Genomic DNA, 19,187 nt, shown 5'->3' with positions numbered 1-19,187 from the left:
CAGTCCATAGAGCTACACTAATAAAGTATAATTTTTAACTCCTAGTTTTGTCCCTGTTTGCACTGGGGGAGGAGGACACTTGAAATGTTCTGTCTCAATAGCAGTGAGCACTCAAGTGCAAAATGCACTTGTACTGTTATATCTGAAGCTTTTCTGATAAATTAAGGCTTTCATGTTGTTATTGATCTGGCACTGCAAAGTTGTACTCCTCTGAGAGTAGAGCACTACAGTTTAATAGCTCTGTCAAAAACTATTACAAATAAAAAACAGCCAATTTCAGCTTTGAAAGAGCTCAGCTCAGTAAAAATGGTTTGTTTGTTTGTTTTTAATAGCAAAAGCTTTAAAATAGCAACAAATGAATGTCAGGACTTGCAGCTTGTATTACAAACCTTGTAGTACCCAAATTATCCTAAGTATAAATAACAATGATTTAAAATCAACCCAGACAAAGAGGGCCTGTGCCAGCAGGACACAGCAGTGATTAAATTCATGAACTGCTGTAATTGGATATGCCCTCCGTTTCATAAAGCCTTTGGTGATTTCTCTTTGCTGACAGCTATGCAAGACACACAGTTTGCTTTCTGTCCTGATGGGTGTGCTGGAAGGGGTTTAGTTGCCATGGTTCTTTCCTGGTGACATTTTACTTGGTAGGTAGCAGTGAAACTCAGTAAGTGTGTTTTGGGGCTGGCAGTCACTTCCAAGTTGAACTTGCAGCCCTTTACAGTGGGTGCTCTCGCTGTTTTTGCAGAACTGCCCTACGGTACCCCAGAATTCAGCAACTTACTGGCAGCCATCCCTGAGTGAATCTCATGCAGCTACAGCTGCTTGCCTGGAGGGTGGTTTCTTATGGAAACACCCTATCCTGTGGCCAATGCAGCTCTAAATTTATATTTGGGATGTTTTATTGCTGATGTGAATTGCTTCCTCTCTTAATGCTGCTCAAGAAAGATATGTTCTCCTTCATTTGGGTCATACAAGCTAATTCTTCTAAAGTAATCCTTTGTAATTACTAAAGGGTATGTGTCAGCAGAAATTAACTTACAATATTTTCTTTATAAGATGAAAGGCAGTAACTTTATCCCCTGCTTTGAATAGAAAATTAGTGACCAATTTAAGTTAATGGAGGGGTGTGGGGCATTAAATCCCTTTTAATGTCTTCAGCACCAAATCTGAGCAGGCTTTTGTATTCTAATCCTTAAATTTCCTGTAATCAACTTCATGGGTAATGTTAGTTGAGTTGTTTGTGTACTTCTGACCTGTAAAGTGTGGGAATATTTGTAAAGGAATTCAGTATCCACAGGTGCAAGTTGGTATAGACGAATAAGTCATGAGTTTCAAAAGCATGGAGAAGAGAAAAGTATCTAGCTTTTGTGTCTTATTTACCTTTTCATGTTGTATTTGCATTGAGTAACCTCCTTTTTCTTTTTCCTCTTTTTTTTTTCTTCTAGGTCTATAATTAGCAGAAGATTTTTCTGTATAGTTGGCACACTATACTTGTATCGGTGTATTACAATGTATGTAACGACACTCCCAGTACCTGGCATGCATTTCAAGTGTTCTCCAAAGGTAAACTACTTCTTGCTACCTTTCTTTATTTTAATCTTCATGTTTTCCCCTTGTCCCACTATTACCAAAACTGTGAGCAGCTCTTTCGCAGTGATTGCTACTAATTTGAAGCACCGACTTGGCATCACAGGGGGACTTCTATCTGCAGATCATCAGGTTCCCTTGCTAAGGTGCTGACAATTTGCTTTTGGGCAGGGCAAGCATTTTCATCCTTCAAAAAGAGCAAATCTATGTAATTTCTCTATCAGTTGGAACTGATTTGTATGTTCAGCATTTTTCTGTCTCCATTGAAGTGGTCAAAGGTTGCTACCTGGAGAAGTTCCATATGCGACACATTTCTAAACACTTCAGTGTGTCAAATCTGATTACAATTTGTACTTGAAATTGACCCAAAGAGACTTTTTAAGGACAGTTTCACATGAAAAACTCTTCCCTTTGCTTCTGTTTGCATATTTTGCAATTATGCATATATTGTAATTGTGTTAGTGCAAACACTTGCCCCCCTCCTCCTTGAACTAGCTCTGTTTGTTGTCCCAAAAAATTAAACAGTCTTAAGAAAGCCATGACTGAAACCAAGTTATTGAGTTGGAGTTGTTTAGAAAGTCTCTCTTAGTCAGTGTTGAAGGGTAATTAATTCATGAAACAAGGAGTGTTGTTGTCTCCTCAGTAAATTTGCAGATGACACCAAGTTAGGTGGGACTGTTGATCTGCTTGAGGGTAGGAGGACTCTGCAGAGGAATCTGGATAGGCCAGACTGAGGACAACTGTACAAGGTTCAGCAAGGCCAAGTGCCGGCTCCTGCACTTCAGTCACAACAACCCCATGCAGCGCTACAGGCTTGGGGCAGGGTGGCTGGAAAGCTGTGCAGTGGAAAAGGACCTGGGGGTGTTGGTCGATGCTCACTTGAACGTGTGCCAGCAATGTGCCCGTGTGGCCAAGAAGGCCAACGGCATCCTGGCTTGTGTCAGGAATAGTGCAGCCAGCAGGACCAGGGAGGTGATTGTCCTCCTGTACTCTGCTCTGGTGAGGCCACACCTCGAGTACCGTGTTCAGCTTTGGGCCCCTCACTACAAGAATGACATCAAGGTGCTCGAGCATGCCCAGAGAAGAACTATGAAGCTGGTGAAGGGCCTGGTCCACAAGTCCTGTGAGGAGTGGCTGAGGGAACTGGGGTTGTTTAGTTGGGAGAAGAGGAGGCTCGGGGGAGGAGACCTCATTGACCTTATTATAGTTGCTTTAAAGGAGGTTGTAGTGAGGTGGGGATCAGGCTCTTGTCCCAAGCAGCAAGTGATGAGATGAGGGAAAATGGCCTCCAATTGCGCCAGGGGCGGTTTAGTTTGGGTGTTAGGATTTTTTCAGTCTTTACTGGGAGAGTTGTGCGGCATTGGAACAGGCTGCCCAGGGAAGTGGCTGAGTCACTACCCTTGGAGGTCTTCAAGAAATATGTAGCTATAGAACTCAGTAGCATGGTTTAGTGGTGGACTTGTTGGTACCATGTTAAGGATTGGACTAGACGATCTTAGATGTCTTTTCCAACCTGAATGATTCCATGATCTATCTCTCCCACAAGCACAGGAAACAAGATTTGTGTATTAGACACGTGTTTTTTTGCCATAGCAGTTCGTTTCCTTGCCCCTTCTACTTAAGCTATAGCACAGACAGGAGAAAGGGGGGGGACGGGGACTAATTTCTGTGAAACATCTAAACATCTTCAGCATGCACAGTTCAGCAGGTTTGTGTGCACAACCATGAATTAGATGACAGGTAGCAAAGTCATAAATCAAGATTGTGATTTGGCTTGATACACGTGCTCTCACAACTTTGATGAAGATTGCTGGTACATACATGCCTGTAGGACAAACAAAGCTGAAATACTTGGGTTCCTCAGGGAAGTTAAAGCCAACTTTACAAAATGCTGTATTGTTTGTTTGATGATTTGCCAAGCCACATGTGGCTTCTTGAGGGACCTAAGTATTTTGTAAAGAAAAGTGGAGGAGAGGAGTCAACATTGTATTTGATCAGTCAGCTATTGTGAAACTTAAAAAAAAAAAACACACAGGGAGCAAAGTGAATAAATCTGCCATTTTTGTAAATTTACAGCATTGGCAAGTTGTTCTCATTACTCATGTAAAGACAAGCCAATGTTGTGCCCTTCTATTGCCCTGCTTGAAAAGATCAGCTGGGCTTTTTTGAAAGCTATAAATACATGGGTGGGAAAAAAACTTCTCAACACCTTACTGAGCTGCAGGGGATTGTGAAGAGCAGTTTTTGGGAGCATTTTTAAGATTTGTAAGGAACTGCAAGCAGGAAATACTTAAATGCTACAAAAGCTTTGTGTATACCTGTCCAAAATGTACAATTTTCCCATTCTTAAAGCAAGAAAGAGCTTTAAAACAAAGGAGGAAGATACCTGCAATGGTTAGTCGGGAGTTCTGTGTTTTCATCTGGCTGTTAAATGGTTACTGTGGATGATAAAATGAGGTAAGGATCCAGCATGCTGAGTGCACTGATCCATTTGGCTGCCTCCTTTGAGCTTAGATGGTTCCTGCTTCCTTCTGGGTCCCAGAGGTGCTCAGCACATCCTGGTCGGGCCTTTCCCACAGCACATGTTTTTGTGGATTTGTTTAATAGTTGGTCTGGTGTTAGAGCTGGAGGCAGCAAAAGCAAGGTCTGGGGATGCTGCCTACTGCCTGTAGGGCACTTGGTAGGAAGGAAAGGGGCAAGAAGGTCTTGGTTTGGAGGTCGTTCAAAGCATATCCTTCAGGTGTGAGGAATGTCCCTGTTGCTTGTGTGGATTGTGTGAATGGAAGCCCTTGCAGAATTGGCACCGTCTGCTGACAAACACCATTACTGGTTCTTCTGCAATGTGAGGTGGGAAGAAAGGACTTCAAAGGCTTTTCAAGGCAGGGCAGGGGATGCCATAGATTTTGAAGTGAGATGCTCTATTTTGTGTGTTAAATGTGGCGTTAGGCAGCTGGATGTACAGGTTAGGGCAGTTCATTTTATTTTCTGTTGGATTATCATCTGTAGGGCTTGTGTTGTTATGAACAAGATCAGTTAAATAAAGTTTGATTTATTTGAAGTGCTTTGCCTCTTAAACAGAACGGAAAACAGATGTTTAAAGAACATGACAAATTTCTAACTATAGCTGGGAATACTTTTAACCCCCGTTCTCTTTGTGAAACAGAATTTTTGAGACTGCATTACAGAATTCCTAGGTTTTCCAATAGTCTTTATTTTGATACTGATAATCTTTATTTTTGATAATCTTCATTTTGATACTGCACATACGTGTCATCTCCCAAGAATATAATGAATGAAAAGTCTGAACCTATTACCTCTGCTTGAAGATTCCTGCTAAAATATTTTCCCACCCAGCCATGAATATTAGCAAAGGCTGCCGGCAAGACCTCAGGTAAAGATTATGCCATGGTAGCAGGAATAAGTATTTATGAATAACAGAAAACAATTTTTGCTCACCTGCCTGTTTTACCATAAGCATGGCACTCTTGAGTGTAGGCACTTACAGGAGTTTAATGCTTCTTGGACCGTTCTTCTGATTTGGTATTGTACTGAAAAATGCCATGTTTTTCATTGCAACCAAAAGTGACCAGGTAAAGGAATTTTTTTTTCACTTGTGCATACTTTCATAAATCTATATGCATAAATAATACTTCCTTCTTCATTCCATTCTGTGAGTGCAGGAGAAGACAGTAATCCTTCAGGTGATTATATTTATAGGGAATTGTAATAATTTCTTTGATTCCCTATCTTGGGAATACTTCTAATAAGATAATACTCAAAACAAATGAATGGAGGTGTGTGCAGCCTGTACTCACATTAAGACTTGCTATAATGCATGCAAAGGATCATTAAAAAAAAAAGTCTCATTTCCAGTCTTTTTTTCTTTTCCTCTAGAAATATATTGCTGGCTTTTGGGAAAGGTGGTAGGATTTACTGAATAAAAAGCAACACAAAAAGAGAGAATAAGAGAGAGACAAAGTTGCTGGCTAATGCCATGCTTTAAATTTAGGAAGTTACTGCTGATAGGTTACCACACGTTTGTGTTTCACTCTTTCACCAGCTTTTTGGAGACTGGGAATCTCATCTGCGAAGGATAATGAAACTGATTGCTGGTGGAGGATTGTCCATCACAGGATCCCACAACATGTGCGGCGACTATCTGTACAGCGGTCACACCGTCATATTAACTCTTACATACTTATTTATCAAAGAGTGTAAGTTTGTCACTGTTCCTGGTGAATTTCCTCTTGTATCAATTAGCTGTTTATTAACACATTATTGTGATTAGTAAATACAATTAAAGTAAAAATGCACTCCTTTCAATTAAAGAAAAGTAACACTACTGCAAGGACATAGGCCTTACTGAAAAAGAAAACTTTGGAGACAAAGTTAAACACTTTACTATGTAGATGACTGAATTACGCATTTTATTTCAAAACTATTTTCTTTAAAATATAGCTTATACTTTCACTGCATCCTGCCTGATGAATGGTACTTTAACTATGTATCTCCTTGTTTAGAGAGAGATAGGTGCCATACTAAGTGCAAGGTTGCTCATTTTGCAAGAATTGATGCATACATTTATCTCCTATGAAAGGCAGGAGGAATGGATTGTCAGCTATATAGAGTCAATATTGAAGTACAAGAAATTTGATGTTACAGACCAGAATACATTAGATTTTTATGCGTCAGGCCTCTTTCTCAAAGATTTCATAACCTTTCTATTTTCCAAGTATCTTATTAAATTGTACTCGTGGGTAGAGTCACACCCTAAAAGAATGAGACTTCTTTTGTGATCTCAGCATTCCTGCTCTTAATCTTAATGCTGGCATTACACTATCCATTCAGGATTGCATGCTGTGTACTCTGCTAATTACAGCAGTAGTCCTGAGCACCGATAACATTACACTTTGAAATAATCATTGCTTGTGCTTCTTTACAGATTCCCCACGGCGACTCTGGTGGTATCACTGGCTTTGCTGGACACTCAGCATGGTTGGAATGTTCTGCATCCTCCTTGCTCATGACCACTACACTGTGGACGTGGTGGTGGCTTACTACATCACTACAAGACTTTTCTGGTGGTATCACACGATGGCCAACCAGCAAGTGAGTTTCTCACAGTCTCTGGATCCCCATGGCCCTGCTTGCTGTAGCGTGGCAGTGGGTGAATATCCATGCTTTGCCTTGAGCCTCTCTGCAGAAGTAGGAATGGACAAGCACTCATCTCTTGTGAAGCACCCTACTCTTCCCCCTTCACTTTGGGCTTGCAGGAAAGAAGAGGCGTCATTGGTTGGGTTCATCTTGTGCCTCGACCGCGAAAAATATCTGAAGGTGTGACTGCAGGCAGGCAAGCAGGCCTACCTCCTTTGGCTGTGTAACCTCATTTTTTTGAAGTCTCTCTGAATTTGGGCTGAAGAGCAGGTTTTGTTGTATTAGAACAAACAATTTAGAAGTTAAGCTACCTGGGTACCAGAATACCTTGTGTTGTGCGTGCCCTTTATTTGAGTGATAGGTCTCTTGAAGAACAGTATGAGGCTTCAAAAAAAAAAGAACCAGTTTTTCATAGTGTTTCCAAGTGGGTAAGTTTGCTCCCCTAACCAAGTGAAATGTTTTCCTTTTGGAGAATGGCGGGTGAGAGCCCAGGCTGCTCCTGTCCTAAGGTCTGTGCCTGAGAAGACATGAAAAATGGGGTGATGGGGGAAATACTGAGAGCAAAGGAGCTGCTTAGGAGGAGATGTGTCACATGATGGGAGATAACAAAGTATGTTTTTTACAACACTGAAATACTTGATCAGAGAGCAGTGGTAGGTGGTACAAAGGTCTAAATGAGGTCTCGTGCCATTTTCTTTGTTCTTACTTTCCTGCCAGTGAACTGGATGAGCTAGTGAAAAGATGAGCTTACCATTGCCTAAGAATGTGAGCAAAAATGCATAATTATGTTATCTATGGAGAGGACACGTAGTGAGATAAGAGAAACTTAAGATAACTTCTGTTAGGTTTGTAAAAACAAATCAGTGTCCAAGTATTTTTTTTTCTATGCAACATGGAGAAGATATTTTGCTTGCCTATTGCATATGAGTCCAGTTTATTATGCTTGATAAAAGCCTTCTGTGATGGTAGGAAGTTAGTTAATATTATGGCAGTGCTGATTTTTAGTTCATACCAGGGTTGTCTAGCTACCATGTCATATATTATTCCTGTGGCTTTGCTTCTGCCTGAACCAGTACCCCACAGTCAAGCCTTGTTGTAGATTTCTCCCTCCAAATGCCTGATTGCAAAGAATGAAGCTTAATGTTCAGCCAGTTCAGGACCTGCTGTGTTTGACAGCAGTCTGTGTTTAAACTTTGTTGTCATACAGCACTGGACTGAGTTCCATGCCTCAGATCTGCTCCTGTGCTGTCAGAATGGCAGTGCTGAGTGGCCATGTTTCCAAGCTGGAAGCTACTGAAGCCAGTTACCCTGAGTGCTAATGAGGACTTGCTTCAGAAAAACTCTTGGCCTTCTTGTATAGAAACATACCTGTTTTGCTGCATGGTGTGACTCACAGAAGATGGCTCAGCATTGCTTCCCTAATCTGCTGCGATGTTGGGAAATGCCAATCCTTGGCTCCTTACCTGGGCGTGCCGTGCCTTTTTGTCCTAGTGCCTCTTCCTGGTGCTGCTCCACATGCAGAGTCCTGTGGCTTGTGACTGACCTTAAAATTGAAAGCACAAGTAACCCCAGCTTTCAAGAGTTTTTTTTTTTTTTTTTTTACATGTGACATTATAACATGGAGAGAAAGCTTGGTATACAAGTCCTGTGTTTACACTTTCCAGTGGGCTGATACAGCTCTTCCCTGTTCTGTCATAACAAATGTGCAGCAAGGTAGTTGCATGACTTCCTCACCTACTCCTTTTGTCTCAGCTGTGGCTTGCATTTACTAGGAGAAGGAAATGGATGGGTGGATGTGGTTTGAGAGCATATGGAGGCTGGGGCAGGGTTTGCTCCCTCCTCTGGATGGGTTGAGTGCACACAAGTGGGCTTGCAAAGGATTCTGGAGCTACAGATAATTTCAAATATAGTTATGGAAACAGCTGTGCTTTGGGATGAGTCTTTTCCATTCCCAACAGAGAGGTGAGATTAACCTTTCTTGCCTATCACTTTTTTCCAATGGGGCTGTTGAGCAGCTAAGGACTTGGAAATGATGGTGAGCCTCGCTTAGGAGCAACTGGTCATGTGTGCAGGAAGGCTGTGGAAAAGTATCTTCGCTCCTCTTGATCTTTGTCCATGTAGATTTGTTTGGCAGGTATCTACACATACCAAGAGATTTTTGGAAACATCTGTAAGCAGAATGCTACTGATGTATGGTAGGAATCAACATGCAGTGAAGTCATGCAAGTGGTGTGCTTTCTTGTAATTCTTTTTTTTTTTTTTTTTTAATTATCTTTCTACAGGTGCTAAAAGAAGCTTCCCAAACCAACCTCCTTGCAAGGGTCTGGTGGTACAAGCCCTTCCAGTACTTTGAAAAGAATGTCCAAGGAATTGTACCTCGCTCCTACCACTGGCCCTTCCCTTGGCCGGTGCTATATCGAGGCAGGCAGGTGAAATACAGCCGACTGGTGAATGACACATAGCAGTGTGTTGATGGACAAAATGGGGAGGGAAAGGACCTGTCCCAAGTGCTAAGAACTCCATACAAGAAGATGCCATAAAAAAAAAAATCAACCCCTCCCTAACCCTTTCTCTTAACAGTTACCTTGACTTAATCTATTCAGTTACCTGGTAAGCACTGTGATCTTTTTTTTTCTCTCCAAAGGATCTGCGTTGGACAACAATAAAGAAAATTTAACTTATCATGCACTGTTATACATTTCTTGTTAATAGATTTGGGATTTTCATTACCCATCACCATGTTCCTTTGTATATGATGCGAGAGCATAAATGAAATCTTTTCTATCATAAGTTCTGGTCTTTCCAGTCACGTCTGGGAATAGTGCATATTATTTTCTTGGGAAAACATACTTTTCATATCTCTTGCCCCAAAGATTGGGCTGTAAGCCATTTTCTAGCAAATGAATATATGAAGGTTTCTGAATACCTGCCTTGGGGTAAAATCAAGAAATCTTTCTACCTGTTGCACCGTGATACAAATAAGATGATAGACACAGGGAGGTGTGGTAATCTTGATTTTGTAGAATCTGCAGTGACTGTGTCAAAAAGTGTGCAAAAAAAAAAAAAAGATTGTAAAGTGATTTTCTAAGTATTTCCTAACTTTATTTTTCAAAATGTGTATGAAAATTAAATTTAAAAAGATTTTTACATGTCAGAGAATAGAGAGTTAAAAATTAAAGAAAATGCTTCTTGGGAGAGAGAGATTTGTCTATGTTTCTAGTGCCTTTCTTGTCTTGATTGTATGGTTAGTAGGCAGTCTTAAATGTTTTTATTTAAAATAAAATATTCCATGAAAGCAGAATTATATATACTGTATAATTACTAATTTTTGCATTTATAGCTAAATTAAACTGGAAATTTGCTTATAATGTTGAAATTGCCATGTCTAGGGAAAAACCAAATAAAAAGGGTCAGATCTTGTTCACACATTGTGGGCAGATCATACTAAATATATCAGTTTATTGTCTACTTGGTAGCTGTATTTTAAAAAGAAAACAGCCATGAATTCCTGTTTTTTAAGAATTTTACAAATGATCACTGAGTGAACTAGGAGTGGTTTCTCCATCCCGTATTGAGATGTTGTTGAAAAACAACAAAGATATTCTATTTCTTTAAAATATTTGTGCAGAAACTGCATGTAATTATAAGTTTCACTCCTACCATACATACTGTATGTCTGGGGAAGTATTCTATCCTAATCTTGCCAATGTGCAGAACAAAATAGTTTTTTTTAAGAATGATGAAGAGAAAATATATATATAAATATATATATATATCCATTCTGTATTTTACGTGAAGCAGAGTTATCTTCTGTAGGGTTTTTGTGTATTCACAAGGTGATATTTGTATTGTAAAACAACAATGGTGAAGGAAAATAAAAAGGCTTTTGAAAAATGTAGTTTCCTTTATCTTCTTAATATTAATTTTAAAATTAAAGTTGGGCTTATTCTTCTTAACTCTGCCTTTAATTTTACATGTTATTGCACTGTAGGCCATCAAATTTGGACTGTATGGAAACTGCATTGATTTTGAATTGCTGTTCACCTTTGGCAAATCAGTGCCTTATCTGAAGTAAATGCTATGCAATAGATTCTGATCGTTTGGGAGCTGGGAGCAGATCTGAGAAGCCTTCCTTGGAACCATCACCAGGGCTTGAAAAATCTACCCTAAAACTGCTGGGATGGAGCAAATTGCAGGGTAAACACCCATAACCCCAGGAGCTACCAATCTTGTTGCTTAAACTAAAAAAAAAAAAAAAAAAAAAAAAAAAAAAAAAAGTCAAATTTCTGTGAGTACATTATGGTGAAATTGGTAAAAGTGTCATTTTTTTTTTATTTTATCCTTTGATGATTTCTCTCTACTTCTCTGCCCTGTATCTCAGCCTCAGCCTAAGACTGCCGTGAAGAATCAATTCCATGTTCTGCTGCTTTGCCTTGCTGTTGCTTGGGATGTTAGACAAGACTAACCCATTTCTTACCACGTTGCCCTGGGAGGGATTTCCTCATGTCCCAGTTTTCTTTGCAAAACCCTTTGCAACAGTATTTGCAGAGCTGTCTGCGAATTTCAGGGATTAGCTCTGCATGCTTTGCCTTGAGTTGAGAGTTGTTATCTTTGCAACTATGTGGTTGAAAGCTGAGTTTAAAAAAGCCAACCCATCCAAAGATGATTGCTTGAGAGACTTCACGCTCCCAGACATAAAAGAATGAGTAGATTTTTCAAGACCTGGCGTCACGCACATCAAAACCATTGACATAAGTAAATGTATGGATATATGCACATGACATTAAATGGAATCTGCTGAATTCTGCATTGTAGTGTCTGACTTACTGCATGGATCCGGCTAAACATGGTTTCATTTTTTCACAGAAGAGCTGTGCTGTAAAAAAGCATGCTGTCTTGAGAATCACTGGGCAGGTGGTGACATTAAGCTCAGCGATAAGGCATAGCTCTTGTCACTGCCAAGTCTGGAGGAGGGGACCGAGGGAATAGATAGAGGACAAAATTCTGCATCAGTGCTAACTGCAGGCTGCAGTGCTCGTGCTGCCTTGTTCCTCTCCTTCTTGTCAGTAGCAGTGAATATCTGCTTGGCAGCGCCAGCTGTTTAAGGTGGGCAATGGCTTGCTATGGTGCTAACATTGCGGGTGGTGGAGCGCAGCTGCTTGTTGTTCAGCATTTCAGTAATGGTAGGGGATCTCACATTTCCCACCGTCAGAATACCAGCTGTGTTTCCCCCATGTTACTCAGGTATGATGCTTGTACCCTGGTGCTGCTGCCTTCAGTCCCTGAAGGAGCGTAGCCAAGAGGTGCTGCTGCTGTTCTGGAGGCTTCTAACACCCTCTGGAGCAGGGTATTTCTGGGGTGAGCTTCTTGGGCAACTTCCAGGAGCAATCCTGTCCCTATTCTGAGGCTGAACCAGCACTTGCTCATCCCCTTGCTCTGGGGTGCCCCATCCCAGTTTAGTTTTCAGCCCTTTCAGGTGGGGAAAGTTTTGAGACCTGTAAAATACAGAGAGGGAAGGTTCTCGAGGAGCACAGGCCAAGCAAGGGAAACAACCACTCGTCCTTTTTGCAAAGAGCAATTATTGCCCATCAAACTCAGCCCTCCTGCTTTGACCTGGAGGTGGCTGCACCCCTTGCCCTTTGCTTGTCCTTGTTCTGGTGGCAGGGTATTGGAGTGCTCCCCAAGGATGAGCCACCACGAGTTACTGCTCCAGCAGCTTTCCTAGTTTGATCCAGCAGCTGTTGGAGCAAACATTCATGTATGTATTTACAAGAAGGATTTGTGGCTTCCTATTGACTGTTTCCTAGGGACTACTTCCAGACCCCACCTACCAGCTGAGATGAACCCTCCATGTGGTGCAGCACGGTGTTCCCATGCGTCTCAAGAATACACGTTGCAAAAAATCAACACTGATTTTCTTACACGGGCCCAGCATTTGGAAGTCCAGCTAGTTTTGGCAGCAGGCAGGAATCCACCAACTTGGTTGCAGGTGGTTTTCAGCAGCAGCTCTGGACCTGGTAGTTCAGAGACCCTATCTTCTGCCCAATATTTTCACAGAGACAGCTGGAGTTAGCTTGGGAAGGATCTGTCCCATTCTGCCATGTCATTTTATCTGTCCCCAGGCTCGGGGAGCAAGAAGAGTTTCCCAGAAAGGCTTTCCCAATTTGGGGCTGCAGCTCTTTTGCTTTGCACGGCACATGCTGCTTGGCTTGTCCTCCGAGTGGCTCCTGCCTGGTGCTCTCCTGCATCCCAGGTAAGGGCCATGCCTGCGTGGCTGCTGCTCTGCAGCTTTGAGCAAAACAGCCCGGGGCAAGGGAACGACTGATAAATGCTGGTTTGGGTGCAAATGCAGATGTTTGTTGACTTTTGTTGTCACCAAAGTGTTTGTTTTCTAACAGATGCTTCCAAATGTGACCAGACACTATGTGAATTTGTTGCAGGTTGGTGAAGGGCTTGAGGGGAAGTGGGGGCTAGGAGTGGGGAGAATGTGCTTTATCCATGAGAGCACAGGCTGAAGCCAAAATTAGCTGCTTCCTGGTTCATTCCAGTATCTCCTCCACTCCTAAGCACCAAGAAGGCTGCCAGCTCTCCTGGCTTCCTCCACCCAGGAGCTACCATGGGCTCCAATGAACCCCAGGCTGCTCCCAGCCCCATCAGCCTGATGGGGGCAGCTTCTGAAAGAGCTTTCCCACCGTCTGCCTTCACCCCTGTTAGAAACAAAGCCCTTTGTTCCAAGTTTTCCCCGTGTAATGATTCCATGCATCTGCCTCCCCAGACTTTGCAAAGCAGCTGCTGAGCTGAGGGGTCTCTCCCTTGGATCCAGTAGTGATACTCGTGACTTTTGGGAATTGCTTCTGCTCAGGCTTTGATACTGGTTCCTTGCAGCAGCAGTCACTGGTCACTGTGGCACAATCTTGTGGTTCATCACAGCGGCCTCAAAGCAGTAAATGGTTGTTCTGCAGTTTGTTAAAGGAATGAGAAATAGGTTTGGTGTCTTTAGCTCAGAGCATGCAGCACAAGGTAACCTCCACAAGCCCGCCAGATGGTGTTTCAAAGCTTTGTCTGCATTACCATAATTCCACATTTCCTTTTTCCCTGGAAGTAAGACATGCTAGCAAACAAGTCACTTGAACAACAATTGGTTTTCGTTATTTTTAGCTCATCTTGGCTTCTTGTGTGTGGAACATGTCAAGCAGCTGTGAGTCTGAGCGCAGGAAAGAGATTAGCATGCACTTGCCCATGAAGTTGTAGTGGTGGTGGGTGGATGAGCCTCTGGTAGTGCTTATTTTTACTCTCCCACTTAATATTTTATAGTCTTAAAGGACAACAGAGGGGGGAAGGAGCTCAGTTAGCTGTTTCTCTGTCCTGATCTCTCCCCATTGGCTAGAAGATGCAGCTCCATATAGTCAAGAAGTGAGAATTGCTGTGATTTTATTTTTCAGCCTTGCCACGTATTTCCATGCATTGCCTGCATTTTGGTGGAGCGATTGAAATGCACCTCCCGATTTCATTTTGCAACTAGATTAACTTTGAGGGTTGGGAGGCATTAAATCCAGGATTTCTGGTGAAACACATGAATTACTATGTTGGCCCCTGGAGGCAGAAGATGCTCCAGAAAGAAATCATTGCATGTCCAAGGCATTGGACAACCAGCCAGGGAGCTTGTGGAGGATCTCTTGCTAACACCTAGTGCTTTCTGCGTCAGTCCAGAGTTGCCTGCTACCATATGCCAGCCTGATGGGGGGGCTGTACTCAAGCATGGCCCTGATTTCCAAGACTTCACCCCAAACCTCAGCCCTTCACCCAATGGAGCTACCAGCTACTGCCCAGAGCAGGTGTGTGAGTGTTTTCACTGGGAAAGACAGGAAGGAAAATCCACGTGGTGCTGCCTGAATCACAGAATTGAAGGGGTTGGAAAGGACCTCAAGAGATCATCAGGTTCAACCCCCCTGCCAAAGCAGATTCCTTAGAGCAGGCTGCCCAGGTAGGCGTCCAGATGGGCCTCAAATATCTCCAGAGAAGGAGACTCCACAGCCTCCCTGGGCAGCCTATCCCAGTGCTCCATCACCCTCACTGTGAAGAAGTTATTTCGCGTGTTGGTGCGGAACTTCCTGTGCTCTATCTTGTGGCTGTTGCCCCTTGTCCTGTCCCCACAAACCCCTGAAAAGAGGTTGGCCAAATCCCTCTGTCTCCCACACCTCAGGTATTTATACACATTGATGAGATCCCCTCTCAGTCTTCTCTTCTCCAGGCTGAACAGACCCAGGTCTCTCAGCCTTTCCTCATAGGGAAGATGCTCCAGGCCCTGTATCATCTTTGTGGCCCTCCGCTGGACTCTTTCCAGGAGATCCCTGTCTTTCTTGTATCGCAGAGCCCAGAACTGAACATAGTACTCCAGGTGAGGCCTAACCAGGGCAGAGTAGAGGGGGAGGATCACCTCCCTTGACCTGCTGGCCACGCTCCTTTTAATGCACGCCAGGATCCCGTTGTCCCTCTTGGCCACAAGGGCACAGTGCTGGCTCATGGTCAACCTGTCGTCCACCAGAACCCCCAGGTCCTTCTCCTCAGAGCTCCTCTCCAGCAGATTGTCCCCCAGCCTGTACTGATACGTGCGGTTGTTCCTTCCCATGTGCAGGACTCCGCACTTGCTCTTGTTAAACCTCATTTGGTTTCTTCCTGCCCATCTCTCCAGCTGGTCCAGGTCTCGCTGAATGGCAGCATAGCCTTCTGGCGTGTCAGCCACTCCTCCCAGCTTTGTGCCATTGGCGTACTTGCTGAGGGCAGACAAGGCAGACAAGCCCCAGCGTGTCCTTGTCAAAGCCCCGAACGCTTTTTGCTGATGTCTCTGTGCGGAAATGTTATCTCCTGCCATCTGGATCCTCCCACATCCTTATCAAAAGGACTTTGGCCATTCCTTATTAAGTAAACATAATCATGTAAAAGGCTTCATAATTGCTTTCCCCTCTTTGCAGCCAGGATCCCAGGCTGTGGTGAACATCTTGGGTCCATATGAATAGCACATCCAGTCTGGGAGCTGGTGCTCATTTCATTTCTCTGCTACAGAAACCTGCCAGGGTTTAGCAAACAGGCTTGAAGGGAAGTTTTCATTCTCCAAATGCCAAGGCGTATGATGTGCCCGGCCTTATTGGAGAATTGCCCACAACTGTGGGGTATCTTCTGTGGCTTCCCAGATACCAGGATTGGCCCCCAGAATAATGCAGTATTGAAGCAGCCAGATTCAGTGGCTGCAGAAACCCAGACAGGCTTTCTGGCTTCAGGGACAGTGGCACAAAAAAGAAAAGCTTGAAGAAAAGCTTGGGCAACACAGCGCATTGTTTTGGAAAAAGAAAATGTCAGCCTATTCATTACCCATCCGCCCTTCTGATGGTGGCAGAGGCAAACAAAATTTCAGCCCCGTTCTGCAGCACATCTCTCCTCTTCCTGGTTGTGTGCATGTGGTGAGTTAGGCCAGCTTTTGGGTCGCTTCTGGGCTCTTTTTTTTTTTTTTTTTTTTAATGTGTTAATTAATAGAAAGGCAGCAAAGCCAGTGTAAAGCTCCAGGACAACCTTTTGAAGATGCTCAAAACCCCACACCTCATCCAGCAGGCGGGGAGTCACTAGGCAGCTGCATTTTACAGGCACAAAGCACCAGGTGCTTCACCCCAGGTGTGAGGCTAGAGCTTTTGGTACAAAATGAAGTTTTAATTGCAATGCAAATGAGCATGTGCTTTGGCTTTGGGCCATTCGTGCTGAGATGTCTCTGGTCTCTCAACAAAAACTCTGTCAAGCATGCAGAAGTGGAGTGGCCAGGTTGCTGTCCTGGTGGTAATGAACTACCTCATAAAAGCAGAGGTCCTACACATGGGTTTCTTTCTCCTTCCTTGGTGAAGGTGGGCATTGTTTTAATCCTCAGCACTATCCTCATGTTTAATCCTCACGTTAGCTTATAGTGAGAATTTTAACTTGGATTTCTAACAAACTGAGCTTTTTCAGCTTATTTGGCTTAGGAGTGACATGGCAAAGACAGCCCTATTTGTGGTGGGGACAAAGTGCATCCTGGCTGGCTGCCGGGCACCACACACCTATGGGTTAGCCAAAGTTGGCTTTGGTGAAGGGATTTGGAGGGATATCTATTGCATGCTGATGAGCTGAGTCTGGGCCTCTCAGAGGAAAGCAAGTGTTAAAGCTGTTCTGAACTGTGCCATACCACCACGTGGTGGTGTAAGAGGATGAGGGGGGAGGCAGGGAGAAACACACGGGAGCTAAGCAGATGTGCCAGACAGGTTTTGTTCCAATTTTCCTCCATCAGAATCCTGGCTCTTCAGCCTTCCACCTTTCACTGTAATTACGCCTGCCCAAAATGTACAGATAAAGCTTCTGACTGCAAAAATGCAGCTATCCCATATCTGTGGTCAGAAACTGCACAGTCACAAGGCAGTCCCATTGCATCATCCTGCATTTTTGGACTGGTTTTGGAGAAAAATGTCATGTTGGCATCTCTAAGGCATGCTGGCTCTTTTGTTTTTGCTCTGCTGTGGTTTTTAGGCCATTCCCTTGGAGAGAAGCAGGCAATAGTGAGGCACCACAGATGGAGCTTTATGTCCTTCCCCCCCTCCCCCAAGGTCCATGGAAAAGCCTGTGATATAATTCAGGGTGAAAATGAGGATTAAAGAAAAAGGAAGAAAAGCAAAGGGGCAGAATGGACAAATAAGCACTCTAGTTAGTCTCTTTTTAAACCTGCTTGGATTGGAGTTTTCCATGGGAAGAGCATCTGGAAGGCTAAAGATGGGTGGGAAGTCCCTGGTGTCCTGAATCCTTCCCTCTGTCTCCCCTGTGATTTTATTTCTTCATCACCTTTCCTGCATGTGCCAACACTGGAAGATCAGGATGGAAGGATCCATTTTCAGATGGTTTGTGGAAAAGATTGCAGACTCCTATGAATTTATTTAAGGGAAGTGTTTGGTTTGATTTGGTACCAGCCCTTGATGACTTGCAGGAGACCAGGAAACACTGTTTCTATGCAACCTGGTTTCCAGCCACAGCTACCATTGCTTCTTAAGAAACACTTTCCTGGCTGTTGTCTTGCAAATCCACCTTTTCTGGAGGTGCTGGGTTGTTTTTTCACAGGCAGGAAGGAGCTCAGAGGGATTTAACCAAGCTCTTAGCACTTCAGCTGAGGGTTTTGCAGTCCAGACAGTCCCTTTTCTGTGCCAAAAAACTTGCTTTGTTCTGCACTTCTGATCCAGGGTGGGTGGGCATAGTCAGGCCATGTAGGGTAGATAGGGACCTGTGGGTCCCCATAGCCTCATTGAGCAGTCTTTTTAAAAGGAAAAAGTTTAAGATATTCCCCCAAACCTGTTTTGAGGTACTATCAAACTTCCTTTTCCTCCTTAATGTCCAACAACAACTGAGTTGCCCTTCCTGGAGCCACAGAGCCACAGCAAAGTCTTTTTCTTGACTCTTTGGGTTCCCTGAGGTGAGATGACCGGGCAAATCATCACTTTCCAAACCTTGAAAACTCAATTTCTTCACATTTCATGATGATCTAGCAAATACATCACCTTCAGGAAGAGTTCTTGTTCTTCCTGCTAATTCACAGCCTACTCCTGTGGTGTACCAGCTAGTTTCTGTCCTGGGACTTAATAAATGTGGCTCCCCCAGGGCTGGTGCACAGCTTGGAGCAACCTTGCAAAACCCTTGGGCACTGTGTTTGCAGAGCATCACAGCTGGGTATGCCTGAACACTGCACCAGGGTGGACTGGCCCAAGCTACGTAACAGCTGTGTGTCCAGAAGAAAGAACACAAATTAAGATAAAGGATCATTAAAGGAAGGAAAAACAGGATCATTAGCTCATGTGACTCATTTCCCACCCTGATTAGGTGCTTGGTGCACCTCTGCCTGAGGACACGGCTGTCAGGTCTGGAACTGCTCTGAGGTGGTGACAGTCAGGATTTGGGCACCATGCTTGGAGGCCAGGGGGCCGTGGGGTGGATTTAGTGGACCATGGTGTCTTGGTGGTGGCCCAGAGCAGAACCAGTGGGGTGTCTCTCTCCCAGGCACCCACATCCAGGACTTTGGCATGGAGCTCACCAGGAATATCTGTCAGCCTATACAGAGATGAAGCACGCTGTTTTCTGCCAACAGCAAGGGCAGAGTGTTCCTTTGGTATCGCAGTGAGGAGATAACATATCAGAAAATCTTTCTTCTCCCCACAAGCCAGTCCAAAAATTGCTGAATCAAAGGGAGATACTGAATGTGACCTTGAAGTGATTACTCAGGCTGCCTGTTCTCAGTACTAGCTGGAATATTAACCCCTGCAATTAGGAGGCATGGAAGAAATGGTGGCGGAAGAAGAAAACAACATCTCCTGCGATGTTTGCCTGCTGGAAGCTGAGTAGAATGGAAAATGTCACATGTGGTCCTATCCTTAAATTCCCTCAAA

At 43.7% G+C, this 19,187-nt stretch overlaps 1 protein-coding gene across 24 annotated transcripts in view; it reads left to right on the top strand.

Annotated features, from left to right (window-relative positions):
- SGMS1 (sphingomyelin synthase 1) overlaps nucleotides 1-11,546 on the top strand; it is an 89,135-nt gene extending 77,589 nt beyond the window's left edge. For all 24 annotated transcript variants that reach the window (XM_084525187.1, XM_084525186.1, XM_084525178.1 and 21 more), the window contains 4 exons: nucleotides 1,449-1,566; nucleotides 5,651-5,804; nucleotides 6,533-6,699; nucleotides 9,027-11,546. In XM_084525187.1, the coding sequence (XP_084381313.1) occupies nucleotides 1,449-1,566; nucleotides 5,651-5,804; nucleotides 6,533-6,699; nucleotides 9,027-9,206 (619 nt within the window). In that variant the 3' untranslated portion in view covers nucleotides 9,207-11,546. The remainder of the gene's footprint in view (nucleotides 1-1,448; nucleotides 1,567-5,650; nucleotides 5,805-6,532; nucleotides 6,700-9,026) is intronic.
- The last annotated feature ends 7,641 nt before the right edge of the window (nucleotides 11,547-19,187 follow it).

This window comes from Aythya ferina (assembly GCF_964211825.1).
Source record: "Aythya ferina genome assembly, chromosome: 7".
Classification (NCBI taxonomy): domain Eukaryota; kingdom Metazoa; phylum Chordata; class Aves; order Anseriformes; family Anatidae; genus Aythya; species Aythya ferina.
The sequence above is the reverse complement of the archived record's forward strand: the minus strand, read 5'-3'. Positions and strand labels throughout refer to the sequence as shown.